The sequence below is a fragment of the Xenopus laevis genome, chromosome 2L (assembly GCF_017654675.1).
Source record: "Xenopus laevis strain J_2021 chromosome 2L, Xenopus_laevis_v10.1, whole genome shotgun sequence".
Classification (NCBI taxonomy): domain Eukaryota; kingdom Metazoa; phylum Chordata; class Amphibia; order Anura; family Pipidae; genus Xenopus; species Xenopus laevis.
The window spans coordinates 189,947,838-189,967,916 of NC_054373.1; the positions used below are offsets into that span (position 1 = coordinate 189,947,838).

The 20,079-nt window shown below is 40.9% G+C and overlaps 1 protein-coding gene across 1 annotated transcript; it reads left to right on the top strand.

Moving 5' to 3' along the window:
• Window positions 1-804: 804 nt before the first annotated feature.
• LOC108708797 (hydroperoxide isomerase ALOXE3-like) lies at window positions 805-18,417 on the top strand. Its single transcript, XM_041582878.1, has 15 exons — window positions 805-930; window positions 1,039-1,245; window positions 2,582-2,786; window positions 5,214-5,295; window positions 5,378-5,500; window positions 5,894-5,997; window positions 6,736-6,908; window positions 8,206-8,349; window positions 9,159-9,362; window positions 10,769-10,855; window positions 11,159-11,328; window positions 13,865-13,986; window positions 15,354-15,454; window positions 15,880-16,050; window positions 17,890-18,417. The coding sequence occupies exons 2-15, from the start codon at window positions 1,099-1,101 to the stop codon at window positions 18,067-18,069; spliced, it is 2,013 nt and encodes a 670-aa protein (XP_041438812.1). The 5' UTR covers window positions 805-930; window positions 1,039-1,098; the 3' UTR covers window positions 18,070-18,417.
• Window positions 18,418-20,079: the final 1,662 nt, after the last annotated feature.

The window sequence follows — 20,079 nt, forward strand, 5'->3', positions numbered from 1 at the left end:
TTATCAGTTAAAATCAGACACAGGGAGGAATCAGCAAATGAAGAAAACACTTGTGTACAAAGGGGCCTCATCTATTATCTGCTGACACTCTGAATTCTGTCAGTAACTTACCAAGTGGCCTCTCATCACTGGGTGTCATTAATAAGAGAAATAATAAATGGGGGAACATCACCCCTCCCTTCACCTTTCCTGCCTTGGGCATGTGGTTATTGTAGCGTCAGAATGATAGGGGCATTTGTTATTAGACTTTATTATTCTTACACTCTGACACATAACCATTTGTCCATCATTGGAATAGGCTGTTCTCATATAAATGTGCTCATATAAAAATATATTATCAATATTCAGCGCTATTTAAAGGAGAAGTAAAATGATTTTAAAATGATAGTGCTCTAGCAGGATTCCCCTAAGCTAAATACAGTATTAAGCATCTGATCCTCATGTCCCTTTATGAAAGGGCTGCCATATTTGTGTAAAAAGAGTCCGATAGCTTTAAAACCAGTTTGAAAAGGGACAGTGAGGTTGGCAGAACAGTCAGGTTTAGGAACTCCAAGTAACAATTACAGATAAAAACCAACATGACCTATAGAGAACTTATAATGTACATTAACCTTTTGAAGAATATTTTTTTAGGTGTCAATTTCACTTTAAGCACAAAACAGACAAAAGTTTTATCATCTTGAAACAGAGACTTTGACCTCCCAAAATAAACAATATGCATATATTAATAAAACAGGGCACATTATTGACACACACCTCTTCCACTAATGGGTTGGGCTTCTGAAAAAATTCTCTCTTAAAAGGAACTTGCAAAATTTGAAGGTGTCACAAACAGATTGAGTTCTGTGGCTTTCCTCCAAGTACCATTGAGACATCACAAACTCCTCTCCGTGAGGAAGAAGAAAGATCCACTGAAGGTTAAGGACACAGGTAATTGGGAAATGTTCTTTTCTGAAGACTGTGGGAAAGATTAAGAGATAAAGGCGCTGGACATTTATTTACAGGTATATAAATCAATTTCCTTCCAATCTCCCACAGTCAAACCAAGTCATCCACAGTCACACATTTCTCTGGCTCCAGTGGGGGAAATTTTTGGAAATGTCTACTTATAAGTTAGAAGTGGAGACCGGCAAAGAACTCTTAGCTGCAACCAGGGACTCCATCTCAATAGTCCTAATTGGTTCTCAGGGAGAAAGCCAGAAGCAAAAACTGGACCATTTGGGGAAAGATTTCCTTCCTGGTGCCGTGAGTATTTTATTGATGAATTACAGTTGATAACAATAAGAACAGCCCCAAGTAGAACAGATTATATGTGAGTACTGTCTCCTGAAATATTCATACCATTCATTGGATTTATTAGCTCATGGCAAAATATAACTAGAACTTACTGGGCCTTGAACCAAACATTCTAGGGGTACCTTACACCCCTAATTTTAGTGAAGATGTTGGTGCCTCAGTTATGAGTGAAAACTGCATCTGTTGTTACCTGCCTTATGGTAACCATCATAGTCTCATTTTAAACATCAGCAATAACCTGTAGACTCAAGTAATTTCTCTGTGACAGGTGACCATTGCATCAATGTCTCTCCAGTATGCGGAGTTTTTTTAATGCCAGAGATTGGCCAATAACAGGGGCTACTGAAATGTGGAGAAAATTTCCTATGTGCCACAATCTATCAGTAATATCAAGGTTACAGATATATAGAAACAATGGGGTAACAGTCACCCTGCTATAGTTCCAGGGGTACCCAGGATACAAATAAGCACTCACCCCAAATCTCCCCCTAACTCACCTTCAGACTGGGCCCCCTTAGCTCATAACAAGGTAACAGATAAATAGAAACATTGGGGTGTCACCCTGCTTTAGTTCCAGGGGTACCCAGGGTACAAATAAGCACTCACCCCAAATCTCCCCCTAACTGACCTTCAGACTGGGCCCCCTTAGCTCATAACAAGGTTACAGATATATAGAAACATTGGGGTGTCACCCTGCTATAGTTCCAGGGGTACCCAGGGTACAAATAAACACTCACCCCAAATCTCCCCCTAACTGACCTTCAGAATGGGCCCCCTTAGCTCATAACAAGGTTACAGATATATAGAAACATTGGGGTAACAGTCACCCTGCTATAGTTCCAGGGGTACCCAGGGTACAAATAAACACTCACCCCAAATCTTCCCCTAACTGACCTTCAGACTGGGCCCCCTTAGCTCATAACAATGTTACAGATATATAGAAACATTGGGGTAACAGTCACCCTGCTATAGTTCCAGGGGTACCCAGGGTACAAATAAACACTCACCCCAAATCTCCCCCTAACTGACCTTCAGACTGGGCCCCCTTAGCTCATAACAATGTTACAGATATATAGAAACATTGGGGTAACATAGTTCCAGGGGTACCCAGGTCATTACATGCACAAGGCTATTCTGCGGGAAAGTTGCACAATTAATACGGTGCAGGGAAATTGCCAATTGTATTGAATACACAGAAAGTGTTTGATTCAGGTTCCAATGACACTTCATATTATAAAAAAAAATGTCCAACTCTTGATTTGGGAGGTTTGTGTTCATGTTACAGAAGGATCATTATAAAGTTAAATCTAAGGAAGATCTTGGGGAGATCCTGGTGGTGCGACTCTACAAAGAATCATTTCGCAGTTTCCCGGAGAGCGCCTGGTTCTGCAACTCCATTAAAGTGACCTGCCCAAGTGAAGAAATATATGAATTTCCATTTCATTTGTGGATCTCAGGATATGGAACCTTTGAAATTCCACAGGGAAAGGGTAAGTTCCACCTTGGACCTTAAAAGGAGCAAGTCACCAACCCCCATCAATTTACTTGATTTTCAGAAGAGCAACATTTATTTGCAGACAAAATTATATGGGGAACACAATCCTTCCTTGGGTACACAGAAGATTGAGTTTTAGGGGTTCAGGTACTACTGTTGGGGGTTTGTTCCATCTATAACATTGCACAGAAGCCTGAATATAAATGTTGGTTGTCTGTGTCACATCAAGTAAAATTGTGTTCAGTGAGTTCCTTGAATTGGTGCAACTGTTGGAGTAACATATACACTAGAGGGTATAAAAAACAACATAACAACCAACTGGCACACGTTCTGACCCATGGGTACAGGTACAAACCCACTGTCACAGACTCACAGGGATAGACCAATGGGAGTAAGTACAAGCCAATTGGCACTAGTACAAACCAATGGGCATAAGTTCAGAACAATGACAGGTGGAGTGGAGTTTAGACTGAAAAGTGGCATAGGGAGGTTGGCAGTCAATAGGAGGCGACATTGGGATGGAACCAATCACGTTGCTAGCTGGCTATGGTGATCCCGTATACTTACTGATTGGTCAGGGTCATCTGGGGTTTGTGGAGTTTTGTTTATGAACATTGTGAAAGTCGGAATAAAACTGACAGTTTACAGTCTCCCACATCCCCTGAGGTGATAAAACATCCAACATTTGAATGCCAGGGATCTTTTGAACAGTTTGATACCAAACATGCATAGGGTAAATAGCGTAAAATAGTCCAAAATGAAAATAGTGCTGGCTGCTTCAAAATCAAGGCATTTGTCTGCATTGTGTGGGAAAAGCCACAAAAAGTAAGTTGACCCCAGAAAATGATGCATATTTTGGAAAATGTTTATAGTTTATATTTTCTTATAATCACTTCAGATGTCCCCTCATTAACTACTAAGATAAAACATCCTAAATATGAATGCATGGGGTCTTCAGAAATGGCTTATGCCCAAAATATGTGGCATGCAGAGACCCCCAAAATGAAAGTATTGTGTATAAAGTGTCATCTTTGTCAATTCAACTCAACACAAGTGGTAAAAGCCATAATAACCACATACATATTTGGAAAGTACACATCCTTCTCCTCCAAATAACCCCACTACAAAGATTTGATGACGATTTTCAAAAAACGTCTAAAATTTATCTCAAAGTTTGTGTTTTATCACCTTATCTCCCACATATCCCTATGGACAGAGACAGAACATCTTAAATACAAGCACTACTTTTTAACGGTTTAATACTATGTAGGCTGTAGAGACAATAAAATTAGTGAACCCTATTTTTTATGGGCAAAAGTAAGTAACACAGAGCAAAGAAGGATAAAATAAAAACAAAAAAAACAAAACAAGCCCACAGCTTTTGCACCAATGATGGGAGACAATGGGGATCATTTATAAACATTTGGCAAATTTGCACCTGGACAGTAACCCAGTTGCAGGCGGAACACTAAAAGCAATTATCTGGTTGCCGTGGGTTACTGCCCAAGTGCAAATTTGTCCAATGTTTATAAATAACCCCCAGTGATTCTTGTGCCAAATGACACTTTATTAACAGAGAGCAGGTGTCAGGGGGCCTATCGGCTCCCAGAGGGAGGAGTCAGGACCAAGGAGGAAGCTTTGGGGTAAAAGTCCAAGTTCGAGGTACAGGCAGGGGTTCAGGAATGAAGCAAAGTTGAAATCCAGGCAGAAGTCAAAAGGCAGGCAGAAAGTATCAATGTCAAAGTCCAGGAATCAGTTAATCAGCAATAATATAACACCCAGGCAGGAACACTAGAAAACGGAACATATATTCAGGCATTGAACTGGCGTCCTGGGCGCCCGTTTATTTTGAATTTGGCGCCAGTCGGTGTGATATCATCATGCCGGCATCACTGCGCTACCCATGTGGTAGCTATGGGTGCCGCCATCTTGGATTCCGCGCTGAAGAGGAAAGACGATCCGTCAGGAGCTGGAGGAGTTCCTGACAGCAGGAAAGACTTCTAAGTATTCCAGGGTCAGTGGCACAACATAGACCACATTTTTTTTGGGTTATACCCACCCACCACAGGTCTCCTACTGTTTAAGGCTGCCTCAAGGTGTTACACACAGACTTACCTGGTTCCCTTCACTTATGGTGAGTACCACCTGGGGAACTATTCACACTTAACTTCTTGGTGGAGCCCATGGCTGCTCTTTCTATATACCATGTCTCTTCTAACAGGGAACTATTACAGGATCTGCTACTCACTGAACCTCATACACGGGGCCCTTTCTTCCCATTATACAGCCTTGTGAAAGGAACACCTCACTCTACTCTTGGGTCTCTGCCAGGACATATGTTACAACTCAAGGCATTTCTTAAACCAACAGGGAAATTAATCCCATTACAACTCCTACATACGTGTTCTTTTCTATGTTACAGGTACAATACTAACAGAGAGTGTCAGTCCCGCCATAAAGAAGCAGAGAGAATCAGAACTGAACACAAAGAGACAGACACATGAGTAAGAGATTGTGAAAGAGACTCACAAACAAAACAATTATTTTTAAAAATCGGTTTTCTAGAATGATTATTTTTTCATTTAGGTGGAAAACATATGCTAAAGGGGCCCCTCACTGTATCAGTGCCGATGCTGTTACTGATCTTTCCCCAAACGATCGATTCTCCCACAAGAAAACAATCAGCTTTGGCTTCAATTTCTTGTCGAGGTATGTGTGTAACTTATCTACTAATTTATCTACTAATTTATCTACTAATTTATCTACTAATAAGATAGATCTCCTGTATCCTGAGGGACAGAGGGGTATCAGTTGTATCTCCTGTATAGACTCCAGCAGTGAGTAGGACAGAAGGGTATCAGTTGTATCTCCTGTATAGACTCCAGCAGTGAGTAGGACAGAGGGGTATCAGTTGTATCTCCTGTATAGACTCCAGCAGTGAGTAGGACAGAGGGGTATCAGTTGTATCTCCTGCATAGACTCCAGCAGTGAGCAGGACAGAGGGGTATCAGTTGTATCTCCTGTATAATTCAGAACATGCAGTAACTTACTTGGGCTTCTCAGTATAAATATAAATGTCCTTACCCTCTGTTTCTCTCTCAGTTCACTCAGACCTGTGTTGAAAGGTTTCCTACAGAACTCCAACTCCTGGAAAGATCTAAATGACATCAAGAAAGTCTTTTCTATTCAATGGACAAAAATTTCAGGTTTGCTGCTCATTGTTTTGGAATCAGTGAATAAACAGAATCATGAATCCTCCCCTCTATATATCAGCCCCTGTAGCAGGAATTATCCCCAGTCCAGCAAGATTACCCCCCAGTCCCACATCTGTCCCTCTTTATCAGTCTGTGAAGCAGGAATTTTATTTGGTTCTTGTTGAGTTTTTATCAGTTGGAAGAACTGTGCTGAATGCAAATATAAGCAAGTCAATGTGTTTATAGTTGCTGGGGTCTGTGACCCTGGAATTTCATTTGAAGGCTGGAAAAAACTAGAATAGGCCAGGTAATACTTTTAGAATAGGTCCATCTATAACATAATATAGATTCCCCACAGTGCCTATACTATACATTTATTTTAGTGCAGCACAATCAGTACATTTTATTTCATTACTTTAATATACTGTCATTTTTTGGTGTTACTGTTCCTTTATTTCATCACATTTCCACTTTTTACCACCTCACTCCACCCCTCCATCGCTTATTCTTTCACTAGTGCAAAATAATTTGCCACTTGCTGATGTACTAATGTCCGAACCTGCATGAGGCCAGATCTTGGGGTAATTAGGCAGAACAGGTACCTGTCTAGTGCCCCCCTAACCATTGTTCCCTAGCACTTGCCTCTTTTGCATACCCTCGGTCCCAAATTAAATATCTGTTGGTAAATCAGCAGATCCCTTTCTGAAAGGATGTATTCTAGGCTGAAGAATATTGCTGATTTCTCTCTAGATCTGGTGTCTGAGCAGTGGAATGAGGACACTTTCTTTGGGTACCAGTATCTAAATGGGTTAAACCCATTGATGATCCAGAAATGTCTCAGGATTCCTGATAATTTCCCTGTTGATGATGTGACAGTGTCTGCAACTCTAGGGAAATCCACAACCCTCCAGAAGGAACTACAGGTAGGTGCCTCCTACTTACCTTCACTGATCTGATCTGCCTGTCTATGATTATCTGCCCCAACAAGAAATACTAAGGGTCCATTTACTATTGCTAGCTGCAGCCCTAAGTGTGAGCAACTTGCATGGATTCCTACTCGCTCTCCTCTCAACTTGCTCCCTACACTGATCTCCTGGTTGCTTGAACATTGGGGTGCAGTGCCGTCTGGTACAATGGTGATCTGTTCTTACCCCCAGCATCAAAAGAAGAGCAAGTACAGGGCTCCACTTGCACATTGCACCAGCGTATCTTTGATGTTGCACCAGTTGCATTGCATGTGTTTGAGGGCCTTGTAAATGGAAGCCCAAATCCCACTAGAGTTGCCTCTGCAGTAGCTGCTGAACATTTTTTTACCTACTATGAGTGCTCTAACCCTATCCCCTAACTTGAGTAGACTCACCCAGACTTGCACTTTGACCCTTTAAGGCTGCACCCACTGGCCATATTCCTGGTGACTCCTCACAGACTGACAGGGTCACTGTTAAAGGACATTTTGTCTTGTGGGGCTTAAAATACCAACTCATTGACCAAAAAATGAAGTACAATCACCATTATACATTTGTAATGCAGTGTAATCCATTTATAAATATAGTCTTCCTGCCCCACACTCTTTATATATATGGGCTAAAGGGATAAATGGGAAAAGTGCTGCTCTCAAGCTGATTTAAAATGGTCTTGTTTGTGCTGATGACATGAAACCAGAGCACAGGGATTATTTCTCAAGCTTTGGGCCAGGTGCAAAGTGCAAAAATAGTCCCAAAAGTGTTACAGTTTTCTCTACAGTAATAAGTCAAATCAACTGGACTTGTGTATTTTCTTTTTCCTTGAAGACGTTTTGCTGTTTATCGAACAGGTTTCCTTAATTGCATCCGAGAAAGCCAGTCTGATGACTAGTGAAATGTCTTCAAGGAAAAAGAATATACAGCAAGTCCAGATGATTTGACTTATTCCTATAGATATACCATGACCTGGATGAATGAGAACCTTCACAGACATGACATCGTTTGGCACATTTGCATCATTCCCTGCAGTCTGCACTTCTGGAATGGACTGCAAAGACCTGTGGCTCTTTCTAAATACAATTCAGCAGAATTCATAGGGGGTTGTGGGTGGGAAGTGGACCATTTGCCACAAGGCTCTACAATTTGCACTAAAGAGTCCATTGCAGCCGCCTTGAGTCGCAGACATTTAGCAATAAAGGCAGTTTAAGAAGATCACATGGGATGGTGGTATCTTAATGTTCTCTTTATTTATCAACAGAATGGAAACATCTTCCTGGCAGATTACAAGATCCTTGAGGGAATCCCTACAAATGTTATTGATGGAGAAAGGCAATATATCGCTGCCCCAATGTGTCTGCTCTGGAAATCCCCAAATGATGACATTCTTCCCATTGCAATTCAGGTAAATGCCCACCGCAATATAATGTTTAGCCATAAAATGAAGTGAATATAAAATGACATTTGTATTATGCCAAGAATGCTCATCCAGCTCTCACTTCCCACCATCAGGTGAAGTAAATGAAAAGTAAATAAAACACATGTGAGACACAAGACATAGTCATGCACTTAATCTGGGAAGCCTCCACTCAGTGACCCCGGGATGCCCACCTGAGCTGGCACATAGGAGTTCACAGGCAGTTGTGCCGCACTAACACTCTCCACAGTGGCATTGGTTACATCCAGGGCATCTTGCAGCTTGGCACTGGCTTGGGGTCTCTCTGTGCAGTTGTAGCTCTAGGCCTTATCTTGTTGCATGAGCTCAGCAGGGACAGAACCCTCCCAGTTCACCTGGACACTTACTTTAGTTGGGAGTAAGTAGGGGATGCTTTATAAGCTGTGGTATCCCTCCCTCCCACCAAAGACACCCTAGGTCCTCCTTCACTTCCAAGAACCCCCATCATCCTTCAAGTGCAACTCTGCCCAGGTATTGGCATAAAGAACATAAATGAAGAACCACCTGGCAGCACATGAGGAACAGAAACAGGGACCTATTGGCATATGGTGCAATAAAAAACCTCAGCTAACAGCATACAGTAAAACTAACCAACTTTATACATATGCTGCAAATAAAACAGACTCCTATCTGAGCAAAATAACAATTGTCTGTTCTACAGAAATACCCACCCATTTCATTCCTTGGTACAACCAGAGCGAGGCGGCTTGTGGGGTGACTGAGACAGTATCTATATTGAGTTGTTCTGTTTATTACAGCTAAATCAAACCCCAGGGGAGGAGAACCCAATCTTCTTGCCCACAGACTCCAAGTGGGACTGGACTTTGGCCAAGATCTGGGTGCGCAGCTCAGAGTTTCAGGTCCATGAGGTTGTCTCTCATTTACTCTACACTCACCTCTTCGCTGAGATCTTTAACGTCGCTACCACCCGGCACCTCCCAATGGGCCACCCTGTGTATAAGGTAAGAGAAAAGGAGTCTGTAACTAATACAGTCACAAAAAACTCAACTTGGGACTTGAAAGCATCTGTGTCTTCAGTGGGTAGAAGTAGGGGGCACTGTCTATAACAAGTTTGAGCCATAAAAATAGAAATATGCATTTGATAGCTGTGATAGCGTTGTCTCCTCAGCAGTTATTTTACCAAACTAAATACTAAGGACAGAGCTGGTATTACAAAGTTACTGTTAATACAGTTGTTGTTAAATTTGCAATTGTCACCTCCAACTTGTCTATAAATATTTCTTGGTCCGCCTAAATCCCAACTCCTACCACAGTGATCCTCTTGGATCTACTTCCTGGCCTGCCCCATGATGATCTCATCCACCCTCATGACATCACTGCACTGCCTGATTGGCATCACCCCTGCTTCCTCTCTATTACAAAGGTGCCAACCCGAGATATATTGCATAATGATTTAGAATAGTTAAATTAGGTGACATTATAATGAATTTATTTTATTCACATAAACGTTGCAAAATGTTGGCCATCAACAAATGTGACATTTTCCCAGTTTCACAGAAATGTATCTCTAGATGAATGGAGGCATGGTCTTATCTAAGGGTTTGGGATTATAAATGGAGTTTTTTTAGAAAATTGGTAGGCGTGCCAAGCAGATTATAAGTAGGTACAGAACTTGGATACAGGGTTCATAGAGGGACAGTGTTTCTGCTTGGGTAGGATTTAAAAATGAGGCTGTTGAAGGGCAACTTTTGGGGGTAGTTGAAGAGTGGGTTAGTGTTTGTCTGGACCAATGAACTGCAGAACAGGCCTAGTAGACAAGGTTATTGGTTTTTGGGCATTTGTTGGTTGAGGGTTGTTTAGATTGGCTGGGTGAGCAGTAGGGGGTAGATCTCAGGGTAGGTTGGAAATGTGAATTTAGAGGCTGTGGTGATTGATGTTTAGAGCTTGCATACAAATAGATAAAGGGAAGAAGAATGGAAGAGGGGGCAATGAGTCATGAAAACAGAAATTGAGATCACAATGGGATGTGAATGGAATTTAAGAGCAGCCTAGAGGCAACCTACAGAGATTTTCTGTTTTCTGACCCACTTGTACCATGATGGTGCCCTGCTTGGAGAGAGGGAGGCAAGTACTGTCCCCTAAAGCAGAAACTCCCAGATATTCAATAAAGGCCTGTGGCTATAAATGGGAGAGGGGGTCTTTCAATTAAATTGATTTTAAAGCTGAGCAACTTTGTATTTGTATTTGAAAGAAATAATTCTTTAGCAAAAGAACATTATCATAAGGGTTCTGAGTGTGAGACACAGGGACCCCTGCCTAAAATCATCCCCTGAGGGCAACAAACTATAATTGCTCTATTCATAAAGACACCAATGATCTCATCTCTATAATGTTTTCTCCTTTTCAGCTCATTCGCCCACATCTCCGTTACACCCTGGAGATCAATACTCTTGCCCGACAGACTCTTATTGGCCCAAAAGGCCTCTTTGATCAGGTGAGTGGATTCCCCCCACCCATCCAGCTTCTAACCTAGGAAGCACCAGACACAGTTGCACTTTACACTAGATTTTCTATCTATCCAGCAAAAGGGACAGAGCACATCTGAAACCCAGACACAAGTACCTTTTAAATAACCAGGAAAGAGGGGGCTTCTCCTTCCATTAGGTCTCTTGCAGTTGTATCCACTAAATGACCCTCAATGTCTTCAGAAATAAAGTAATAACAAGCCAATACAATGCAGCCAGATCAGTGAAATGCACAATTTGCCCCTAACTGTTCCTGTGTGAATGTGCCCCAGGCTGTGGTGATTGGGAATGATGGAGTCGCTGTGCTACTTGCAAAAGCCACGGAGAGTCTGACCTACAGCGCCCTCTGTCTCCCGGATGATATTCAGGCAAGAGGAGTTGAGTCCATTCCCAATTATTTCTACAGAGAAGACGGGATGAGGATCTGGGAAGCCATGGAAAGGTACAACATCACTTTATTTGCTTTGATATGATGAGATTAATGAAGTAATACTGAATATACAGGCTAATATCCAACAGCAGCCAATTAGAAGCTTATTTTATTCACATTAGACCAATACAAGTAATAGTTATGTTTGGAAACAAGCTGTTAGTTGGTTACTATAGGCTTCGGGCAGTACCTGCTGCAGGGTTGCTTGGAGTTGATGGACTGGAGTAAACTTGTAAGGACAGAACGCCCCCCACCCATTAAATTTATTTATGTTGTTTGAAAGGATGAGTGTGGGGCAATTTTGGAATAATAGCAATGGACAGAACCAGAAACTGATACCAGTAGGAAGTATCCACTTCACATTGGGGGTTCCAGGAGAAAAGAGATATTGTGGAGTGGAAGTCTGTATATAACCTGCCTACTCCAAGATGCAATGGGACCAGTCCCTGGATCAACTTGTACTATGAGCTATCTCCCATATCCCTGTATTCCCTCACTTGTACTATGAGTTATCTCCCATATCCCTGTATTCCCTCACTTGCCCATGCCCAGTGTCCATGGGGCTGGAAATGGATGAGTCTCAAGAACACGTTGTCATAGATTGTCCAGTTTCGAGCCCATTAAGAGAGAAATTGCAAGACATATGAACTTAAATCTAATAAATAATAAGTCTTTAATGTAATAAAAGTCGGTAACGAAAAAATATTTGCAATGCGAAAAGTTATGCCTCTGTGCGAACAAATTTGCCTTTTGTGCGAATTTAATATACTGTAGCTTTTGCGAACCCGGAAACTGTTTAGCGACCACTTCCGACAGTGGAAGAAGGTTTGCGAATTTTATAGTTAATTCCAGTGCCCAGTGAATGTAATAAAACTTCTTACTGAAAAAGTTGTTCTGTTCAAGCACTTCTTAAAAGTGGGCAATGTGCAATTAAAATTTGCAATGTAATAACAGTTTAAGAAAGAGTATTACATTGTGAAATTAGCCTTTTATTCTTATTTGTGGTAATTGTTTTGCTCTTTGCAACTTTTATTACATTCCCCATTAGATGTTGCTGAATTTTCATAACTATAGACCTGGAGGAAGAAATACATTATTATAGCGATTCTACGTTCTCACCTGTGGCACACGAGATGTAGAATGACTACAAGTCAGATGAAAATGTCTGTAGAGTCAGTGACAGAGACAATCTGTAGAGATGTTACTTTTATTAAGTCAAAGGAATTTGAAATTTCAGAAACACATAAAAGAATGTGGGAAGGTTTTTGCCATTCTTGTTGAAATTGAATATGAAAAATGTAATATCTGACTGATTGTAACTATTTTTCTTGTTTGATTCATTGTAAATCTGAATATTTTAAATAAAATTCCATCTTCCTTTTCTATTGCCTCTGCCCCTGGGAAACAAAGTATAGCCACTGATATTTACTGCCCAGTCATGTGACTCATTCAGCCATGTTTCAGCCAATCACATCATATTTTCCCACCAGCACCAGCAGCTCCAGTTCTCCCATTTTACCAGTCAGACTCGTTACATTTACAAACATACATTTAATACTGGTCCCATATTGTACATGTGACATGTGCTCCTCCCTATCCTTAACCCCCAGCCAAATCTTCTCCCCCATTTTCCCTTTCTTTGCCCACTATCTCATCTAACCTGTCTTCCACTGAATCTTTTACTGATCCCTCCCCCCCACACCTAGTTTAAAATCTCCTCCAACCCTCTAGCCATCTTCTCTCCCAAAACAGCTGCCCCATCATCATTGAGGTGCCCCCGTCCCTGGCAAAGAGCCTGTAGCCGACTGAGAAATCAGCCCAGTTCTCCAAAAACCCAAAACCCTCCTCCCTACACCAATCTCTCAGCCCCACATTAATCTCCCTACACTCCCGCTGTCTCCTTAGTGTTGCTCCTGGCTCAGGGAATATCTCGGAGAAAATTACTTTGGGATTCCTCCCCTCAACTTTACACCTAGTTTTTTTTAAAATCATTCTTGAGGACTTCACCACCTCCTCTAACTTTGTCATTGGTACCTATGTGTACCCCAACTCCCAGGTCTTCCCCAGCCCCGCTCAATAATCTGTCCACTCATTCCACCACATGCAGAACCCTAGCACCAGGCAAGCAGCAGACTGTTCGGAATGTAGGGTCCTTACAGCACATTACCCTATCCAATTGAATTCTATTAATTGAATCCCCTATAACTAAAACCTGCCTTTCCTTCCTTGCACTCCCCCCCCCCTGTATTAGAGACACTGCCCCCCGGGGTGCACTAATAGTCAACCTGCTCCATACACACCAGTTCAGAGCTTGCCTCCCCAGTATCTTCATCCAAAATGGTGAATCTGTTGTTTTGGACAAGCTGTGCATAAAAATTGTGGATGACAAGTCTTCGTGTGTGCCACTACCCTCACAGTGCTGGTATAAATATTTATTTCTAACTGTTAACTGCTATAAGCAAAATGTGGGAGAACTGATATGGTGCCACCCTGCCTCCCAGTACCACCCTGAGAAATGACTAATTGTATCACTATTGTTCCTCCCCAGATTTGCATCTGACATTGTTCATTACTATTACCCGAGTGATGAAACCGTCTCTAGAGATCCAGAGCTCCAGGCTTGGGTGGCAGAGATATTCCAGAAAGGTTTCCTGTCCAATAAAAACTCAGGTATGGCCCAACATTTGGAAAGAACATGAAAGACTTGTGGCAAATAGTCAGCACAACATTCAGTCCAATTCCAAATTCCCCCAATGGACACTTTCTACTGGCGTGTGGAACTGAATTCAAACTGGAACAGCCCCACCAAATCACTTGACATTAAATGTGCCAATATTGTGTAGTTATACGGCATTACAGCAACATTTCAGGCTTTACTTGGCCCTTTATCAACCAGAACTGACAATCACCCAACATTTATACCCTCACATGCCACCTAGTGGGTATTCTTTGAAAAATGTTGCGCAAAATAGTGTATCCAACTTTACAATGTAACAATAAGTGATACAATATTCATTGAAAATCTCCAAATATAAGTGATCCATAAAGTGCAGGCAAACTCCATATTGTTTCAAAACATCTGTAAAAGATAAAATGATAAAACTACGTACCAGCTAAAAAGGAGGACTCATCTAAAATAGGTCTAAGATTATATTCCTTATTTAGCTATAAGGATGAAATATTTCCAGCTTCTTAATTCAGAAGGTTTCCTAATATAACAAATCTTTTAGCCAATTACCTCCTCATCATTTTGGTTAATTGATAATTGAGACCATTGAGATAATTGAAACCAAAGGACGAGTAGATAATCAGAGTAAGTGAATTTTGTTGCGGCAGGTTCTGTGCCCAAAGCAACAACAGCAGTAAAAATCCAAAAGGCAGTAGATACTGATCCTTAAATCCATTTAGTTATCCAAGACCTTCAGTTTAAAATCTGAACTTATTTCAACCCTAAGGCTCATTACCAATGACCAGGACTAACTCTAGGTTCTACTGAGCCAACATTGTAAGATGTCACCAAAAGAGCAGATCTTCACCTGATTGGGCCTCCAATACTCTAGTCTAAAACTACCAGAATATTTAATTCTTACTGGAAATCCTATTCTTTGCCACTTATCATTCATTCCCTTTATATTCAAGACACAAGAATTCTTCTTTGCAGTCTCTGCTTCTGAGCTTTTGTATTTATTTTTATAGCACCACAAACACATTCACAAGCCCCTCCAGTTGTCACACTTTACACCCTGTCTGACCATAAGTTGCCCGGGCACATAGCCCAAGGAGCCGTGATGTCCACATGAATAGAGAACCGCCTGTGTTTAGCAATGTTGTATGTACGAGGCTCAGACTGGGGGAGGTACACAATCCTTGCCTCGCCAGTGCTACACTCTTTACATTTCCACCAAATACTTAATGAGACCAGATTTAAGGCACAGAGAGCAGCAAGACCCCCGACATAAGTGTTCATTGAAATTGCACTAATTAAACTAATTAACCGTAAATGTTTATTTTATTACTTATTCTCTTTGCTCCCCCAGGAATCCCATCATCCTTTGCAACCCGGGTGGAGTTGACCAAATACCTGACCATGGTGATGTTCACATGTTCTGCTAAACATGCGGCTGTTAATAGTGGCCAGGTGAGTGGCACCTACAGGCTCTGGGGATCTGCGAGAGAAAGAGATAGAGAGAGAGAGAGAGAGAGAGAGAGAGAGAGAGAGAGAGAGAGAGAGAGAGAGAGAGAGAGAGAAAGAGAGAGAGAGAGAGAGAGAGAGAGAGAGAGAGAGAGAGAGAGAGAGAGAGAGAGAGAGAGAGAGAGAAAAGAGAGGGAGTGGTTGGCTGGTTGCTGCTATAAAATCTAATTATTGTTCCAGACACACTGTTTTGTTTATCTGCTGCAAATCCCAGTAGGGGGAAGACCTACTTTGGGACTTAAACCCTTTGTTTAGTTACATCAGATTTCCTCAATCTGATTTATACACCCGAGTCTCGTTATTAGCATGTGACCTATAGTGATCTAGCATGGCCTGGGGTGTGACCCTTCCTTCCTTCTCTTGTTGCACAGTTTGACTTCTACGCCTGGATGCCCAATGCTCCATCCACCATGAGGAAACCTCCCCCTACTGCTAAGGGCACCACCACCTACCAGAGTATCCTGGAGACTTTACCAGCTATAAACACAACTGCTAAGGCCATGGTCACTGTCAACCTCCTCAGTAAGGAGCCATTTGATCGGGTGAGTATTTGGGTTTATCTTTATTGTGTGAGGGAAATGGGAAGCTGGAGTGAGAGGCAAAGGCAGAGCTAAGAACAGCCAATTGACTGGACATGTCCTTGCAGAAATATTACAGAGATGATAAGACTTCAGCCTGAATCTAACGCATGAGAACAATCAGAAATCTCGTACTCTTTTTCTCTATATCATCACTGAAAATAGAATATAAGCTGACCTTCTGAAAGTATCCCCATAAAATCCATAACAATACTAAAGTCCATAGTTTTCTTGGACTGATAACAAAGTATGGTTATTTTATACCTGATCTTTTCAGAACACCTGGAGCAGGTTACATAAACAGAAGCTCCTTGGTCTCAAGATGTCCTAAAGTCTAACCTGACTCTGTAATGGTTTATTTTGATCTGCTGAACTCTACTGTACATTAGTTTATATTCCTTACACTGAAGTACACTGAACAAAAGGTTATGGTAAATTAGGGTTGAGAAAATTGTAGCGTTCGTTTATAGTTAAACAATCCCAGTTTTAACTGTAGAAGGGGTTAAAATAGCAATGCATTTTTTTTATACTTTTAGTTATCTGCAGTGTAGGAATGTTAGGAGGATAGCAGACCTGGAGGAGGCAACTCTGCCCAACTGAGGAATTTGCTAAATATTCAGCTGGTGATTTTCCTGATATCTTTCTGTAGAGAAACACCAGCTCAGTTTCAGGGTAGAAAATCTCCATTTAGATGAAGTTTCGGAATGTTCTTCACATCACTCTGTTCGCGGTGTGGCTGACAGCAAATAGTCAGCACAACATTCAGTCCAATTCCAAATTCCCCCAATGGCCACTTTCTACTGGCGTGTGGAACTGAATTCAAACTGGAACAGCCCCACCAAATCACTTGACATTAAATGTGCCAATATTGTGTAGTTATATGGCATTACAGCAACATTTCAGGCTTTACTTGGCCCTTTATCAACCAGAACTGACAATCACCCAACATTTATACCCTCACATGCCACCTAGTGGGTATTCTTTGAAAAATGTTGCACAAAACAGTGTATCCAACTTTACAATGTAACAATATGTGAAACAATATTCATTGAAAATCTCCAAATATGTGTGATCCATAAAGTGCAGTCAAAGTGCAGATTATTTCAAAATATCTGTAAAAGATAAAATGATAAAACTGTGTAAAAGCTAACAAGTAGGACTCATCTAAAAATAGGTCTAAGATTATATTCCTTATTTAGCTCTAATGGATTAAATGTTTCCAGCTTCTTAATTCAGAAGGTTTCCTAATATAACAAGTCTTTTAGCCAATTACCTCCTCATCATTTGGGCTGATTGATCATTGAGACCATTGAGATAATTGAAACCATTGAGATAATTGAAACCAAAGGACGAGTAGATAATCAGAGTAAGTGAATTTTGTTGCAGCAGGTTCTGTGCCCAAAGCAACAACAACAGTAAAAATCCAAAAGGCAGTAGATACTGATCCTCAAATCCATTTAGTTATCCAAGACCTTCAGTTTAAAATCTGAACTTATTTCAACCCTAAGGCTCATTACCAATGACCAGGACTAACTCTAGGTTCTACTGAGCCAACATTGTAAGATGTCACCAAAAGAGCAGATCTTCACCTGATTGGGCCTCCAATACTCTGGGTAAAACCAGGATAATATGATTATTTGGCCAAGGCAGACCTGCCAGGAGAGGACTCCATCAACGTGCCAATAATACATGGGCTAATAAGCTACACCAATCATTCTCTCTATGTAGCCTGTCTCTCTACAACTCTACTACTCTCATTACTGTAATATGGAACATGCTCACCAATGAAACCTCTCTTTCCAGAGACCTCTAGGACGATACAAAAACAAGAGCTTTGTTGAAGGAGTGCCAAAGAAATACATTGAGCAATTCAAAGAGAAGTTATCTGAAATTTCCCAGCAAATCAAACAAAGGAACAAGACCAAAAAACTAACTTACCATTACCTGGATCCCAAGGCAGTCGAGTGCAGTGTCTCCATTTAGATGAGACCCCTCCAGAGGAGACCAGTCGCTTTTTGCACTTGTTGCATTTTCTTTCCTGGTTTTATAATGTTTTCTGAGAAGATAGGATGAAACTCCAGATAATAGCTTAAAAATTGAACATTTTATTAATCCATATTAAAAACACGCTGCATGGTAGCTTGATACATTTCAGGCACAGCTGCCCTTAATCATAAGCACAAAGAGGTAACGGTAAGAACATCAATTTAAATAGTCAAATCCCACAGTGACCTCCTATGGCAGAGTTTGGTATTAAGTTACAACATAGATGTTAAAGGGATCCTGTCATCGGAAAACATGTTTTTTTCAAAACACATCAGTTAATAGTGCTACTCCAGCAGAATTCTGCACTGAAATCCATTTCTCAAAAGAGCAAACAGATTTTTTTATATTCAATTTTGAAATCTGACATGGGGCTAGACATTTTGTCAATTTCCCAGCTGCCCCTGGTCATGTGACTTGTGCCTGCACTTTAAGAGAGAAATGCCTTCTGGCAGGCTGCTGTTTTTCCTTCTCAATGTAACTGAATGTGTCTCAGTTGGACATGGGTTTTTACTATTGAGTGTTGTTCTTAGATCTACCAGGCAGCTGTTATCTTGTGTTAGGGAGCTGCTATCTGATTACCTTCCCATTGTTCTTTTGTTTTGCTGCTGGGGGGAAAAGGGAGGGGGTGATATCACTCCAACTTGCAGTACAGCAGTAAAGAGTGATTGAAGTTTATCAGAGCACAAGTCACATGACTTGGGGCAGCTGGGAAATTGACAATATGTCTAGCCCCATGTCAGATTTCAAAATTGAATATAAAAAAATCTGTTTGCTCTTTTGAGAAATGGATTTCAGTGCAGAATTCTGCTGGAGCAGCACTATTAACTGATTCATTTTGAAAAAAATGTTTTTTCCCATGACAGTATCCCTTTAAATGTATCAACCTGCTAAGAGGAAAATGCAACCAGACACAATTAAATACAATGTCAGTATTAGCTCATATTGACAATAAAATAGTGGGACATGTTAAATTACAGATCATTAAAAATGAAATACCAAAAAATGTATTCATTTGAAATGTGAGGTGTCAAATCTGGTGTTTAAAGTCAAGAAACAAAGATACCGGCACACAAGGCTTGCTTGCAGGGAAACCCTTGCTTTAATTCAAAAGTAAGCAAGGGTTTCCCTGCAAGCAAGCAAGCCTTGTGTGCCGGTATCATTGTTTCTTGACTCAATTTGGAGGTTGCCGTACCCTCTATTACTGAGCACCAGGCGTTATCTTCAGGAGGTTGCCATGGGTGTGCGCCTGCTCTATCTTGTTCCAGTAAATTTGGTGTTTAAACCATGTGGGTTGCGTGTATGCAAAGTCAATATCCAAAATGCCTCACGGGTATTCAAAAGGTGCAATGGAATATGTACTCATTCAATAATTTTAACCCCTAAATCTAGGGTACCTCATTTACCACAAGTTTTAAAATGCTTGCCAATTGGAGATTTTTCAACACCTTTATCAATGGCGTTTGAATGCTCCCGTATCCTATCTTTTAAGGGTTGTGCATCCAAAATATTGTTTTAAACAAGACCTGCACTCTAGTCAGTATATTACCTGATTACTGCAACAGTTATTGTACGTATGGTTCTTAAACACTTTGCCAGTGACATTAGACTTCAATTCAGAACTTATAGAAATAAACTTACATGTTTTGCAGGAATATTTGCCACATTTATAAGTGAATTATAAGTGCCGTGGACAACCAGACAGCTGGAGAAGAAATATGACTCGAAACCATGCTGGGCGATCATTTATTCCCCAAACCTTCTAGAAATTAATTTTAATTGACTCTAAGTCAGTATATTCTTCATTAAGGGATCATTATGCAGTACAGGGAGATGTTTACAGATATTTCTACAGATTTCATTGAATTCTATATGCTGTACTGAAATAAATTGGAGTTTTATTAGTGTCCCCAGTGTCTCTTTTGGTTGCACCGTCATTGTTTTTATCCT